Source organism: Grampus griseus (genome assembly GCF_964374135.1).
Source record: "Grampus griseus genome assembly, chromosome: 2".
Lineage (NCBI taxonomy): Eukaryota > Metazoa > Chordata > Mammalia > Artiodactyla > Delphinidae > Grampus > Grampus griseus.
In genome coordinates, this window is record NC_139018.1 from 117,808,611 (window position 1) to 117,812,302 (window position 3,692).

Sequence of the window (3,692 nt, forward strand, 5' to 3'; positions counted from 1 at the left end):
TAGCAGTAGAAGACCTTCAGCTCGGCCCCCAGAGACCATCTGGTCCAGCCTCTGGAGTTTGAAGGAGTCCAGACTAGTCCTCCCAGCCCCCTAAGGACCCTGCTGGGCCAGTTTCCCGTAGGGCGGAACAGAGATAGAGGAGGGAAGAGCAGTCTAGCAGAAGTGGGAGCAAGTGGCCTCTGAATGCGGGCTAGGAGAGAGTAATCAGGGGCGAGCTCCCGCACACCCCTCGCTCACACCACCTGCAGCCTGTACTCAGGCTGGACCCCTATCCTGGCACCGTCTCCCTTGTCATCACCACCCAAATCCTGCACGTTCCTCAGGGCCCAGCTGTAACAAGCCTCACGTCCCCATTGCCCCAGTGTGGACCAGCACCTCCAGGGCTGCCTGCGCCGTCCTGGGCTGTGGGGGTCTGACTGCTCCCCCATCGGACCAGCAGCTGCACAGAACCCTGGTACTAGGAGGAGGGTGATTGGAAGCCGGAGAGACAGATGGATGAAGCCTGGGGGGAGTCTTTGAAGGGGAGTACACTTCCAACTGGGGATCAGAAAAAGCTTCTCAGAGCAATGGCCTTGAAGATGGGGTTTCAACACACCGGGGGAAGGGACATTCCAGGAGGAAAGAATAGCAGGGGCCTGGGCTCAGGAGCCTGGGTGGGTCACCATGGGGACCCAGACGAAGGGTAGAGTTGGAAAGATTCCCCAGGGAGGCACTACGGCTGGGTCCTGGCTTTCTGGAAGGGGGTGCCCTCCACTGATCCAGAAACCCCACTGGGGAGCAGTGACACAAACACTGGCGGGAACCACTGGGTATGCTGGTTGCCCAAGATTCCTGGGCTTCGAGCTCAGCACAGTGTTGATGGAGAGGGAGCCGTGGTGTCTGTGTCTGGGGATGCTCAGGCTGAAGTTCTGAGAGGGTGGGCCCCAGCAGCCTCAGAAGCCCTTGCCTGGCACGCTGGGGCCCAGACGTGCTCCTCTGCTGGCTATTCCTAGAGGCCTCAGCCTTTGAGCCCCTTTGATTCCCTCTGTGAGCCCTGAAGGCAACTCAACAGGTCTCGCTTTATCCCTGATGAACACCAGGGGAAGCTGAGGCTCAGCGTGCCAGGTGGGGTGTGAGGTGCGTGCCTGGAGTTGCATTGTCTGTAAAATGTAAAATGGAAAGGAGGTGGCTGCAGCCTAGGGTGCCAACCCCAGGCTCATCTGAAGTGACCCTGCCCCTTCCATGATCCCCCTGGATCCCGGGATGCCGGAGGGTCCTTCAGGAGGGCTCTGGGTGGGGTAAGGGGCAAGGAGGAAGCAGCATGGGGTGGCAGGAGGCCCTCTGGCCTGGGCATCTGGACCTCACTGTGGGGTCCCAGGCAGGTGTCATATGCCACTCTGGACCCCTGCCTCTCTCTGTGTGTCAGGGACATCCTGACAGGGCAGGAGGGCAGAGGGCACAGCGGGCTCTGGGCGGGGGTCCAGCAGACACTGCCCTCTAACCGCGCCCTCTGTCCTGTGCTTGCTTCTGGCCACAGGTGAGCGAGAGGATGCTGGCGGGGGGCGTGAGGAGCATGCCCAGCCCCCTCCTGGCCTGCTGGCAGCCCATCCTCCTGCTGGTGCTGGGCTCGGTGCTGTCAGGCTCAGCCACAGGCTGCCCGCCCCGCTGCGAGTGCTCCGCCCAGGACCGCGCAGTGCTCTGCCACCGCAAGCGCTTTGTGGCGGTGCCTGAGGGCATCCCCACTGAGACCCGCCTGCTGGACCTGGGCAAGAACCGCATCAAAACGCTCAACCAGGACGAGTTTGCCAGCTTCCCGCACCTGGAGGAGCTGGAGCTCAATGAGAACATCGTGAGCGCCGTGGAGCCTGGTGCCTTCAACAACCTCTTCAACCTCCGGACGCTGGGGCTCCGCAGCAACCGCCTGAAGCTCATCCCCCTGGGCGTCTTCACCGGCCTCAGTAACCTGACCAAGCTGGACATCAGCGAGAACAAGATCGTCATCCTGCTGGACTACATGTTCCAGGACCTGTACAACCTCAAGTCACTGGAAGTCGGCGACAACGACCTCGTCTACATCTCCCACCGAGCCTTCAGCGGCCTCAACAGCCTGGAGCAGCTGACGCTGGAGAAATGCAACCTGACCTCCATCCCCACCGAGGCGCTGTCCCACCTGCACGGTCTCATTGTCCTGCGGCTCCGGCACCTCAACATCAATGCCATCCGGGACTATTCCTTCAAGAGGTTGTACCGGCTCAAGGTCTTGGAGATCTCTCACTGGCCCTACTTGGACACCATGACTCCCAACTGTCTCTACGGCCTCAACCTGACGTCCCTGTCTATCACGCACTGCAACCTGACTGCTGTGCCCTACCTGGCGGTGCGCCACCTGGTCTATCTCCGCTTCCTCAACCTCTCCTACAACCCCATCAACACCATTGAGGGCTCCATGTTGCATGAGCTGCTAAGGCTGCAGGAGATCCAGCTGGTGGGTGGGCAGCTGGCCGTGGTGGAGCCCTACGCCTTCCGCGGCCTCAACTACCTGCGCGTGCTCAATGTCTCCGGCAACCAGCTGACCACACTGGAGGAGTCGGCCTTCCACTCGGTGGGCAACCTGGAGACGCTCATCCTGGACTCCAACCCACTGGCCTGCGACTGCCGGCTCCTGTGGGTGTTCCGGCGCCGCTGGCGGCTCAACTTCAACCGGCAGCAGCCCACGTGTGCCACGCCCGAGTTCGTCCAGGGCAAGGAGTTCAAGGACTTCCCTGATGTGCTCCTGCCCAACTACTTCACCTGCCGCCGTGCCCGCATCCGGGACCGCAAGGCCCAGCAGGTGTTTGTGGATGAGGGCCACACAGTGCAGTTCGTGTGCCGGGCAGATGGCGACCCGCCGCCCGCCATCCTCTGGCTCTCGCCCCGCAAGCACCTGGTCTCGGCCAAGAGCAACGGGCGGCTCACGGTCTTCCCCGATGGCACGCTGGAGGTGCGCTACGCCCAGGTACAGGACAACGGCACTTACCTGTGCATCGCGGCCAACGCGGGAGGCAACGATTCCATGCCTGCCCACCTGCACGTGCGCAGCTACTCGCCCGACTGGCCCCATCAGCCCAACAAGACCTTCGCCTTCATCTCCAACCAGCCGGGCGAGGGAGAGGCCAACAGCACCCGCGCCACCGTGCCTTTCCCCTTCGACATCAAGACCCTCATCATCGCCACCACCATGGGCTTTATCTCTTTCTTGGGCGTCGTCCTCTTCTGTCTGGTGCTGCTGTTTCTCTGGAGCCGGGGCAAGGGCAACACCAAGCACAACATCGAGATCGAGTATGTGCCCCGCAAGTCGGACGCAGGCATCAGCTCCGCCGACGCACCTCGCAAGTTCAATATGAAGATGATCTGAGGCCAGGGCGGGGGGCGGGGACCCTGGGGCGTGCCGGGCAGGGGAAGGGACCTGGCCGCCATCCGCTCGCTCTCCAGTCCTTCCCACCTCCTCCCAGCCCCTCCACACACACTCTTTTTCTCCCTCCCACGCCGTCCCCTGCTGCCCCCGCTGGCCCTCACCGCCTGCCCTCTTTCTACCAGGACCTCAGAAGTCCAGGTCTGGGGACCCCACCTGCACAGGGGCACACGTTGACAGACTGGAGTCGGAAGCTGACACGGCACAGTCAATAATTCAATAAAAAGGTTACGAACTTCCTCTGTAACTTGGGTTTCAGTAA

General features: G+C 62.0%; 1 protein-coding gene across 1 annotated transcript; it reads left to right on the forward strand.

Moving 5' to 3' along the window:
* Positions 1-1,516: 1,516 nt before the first annotated feature.
* LINGO1 (leucine rich repeat and Ig domain containing 1) lies at positions 1,517-3,491 on the forward strand. The gene has a single exon (XM_082648425.1). The coding sequence runs from the start codon at positions 1,529-1,531 to the stop codon at positions 3,371-3,373; it is 1,845 nt and encodes a 614-aa protein (XP_082504551.1). The 5' UTR covers positions 1,517-1,528; the 3' UTR covers positions 3,374-3,491.
* Positions 3,492-3,692: the final 201 nt, after the last annotated feature.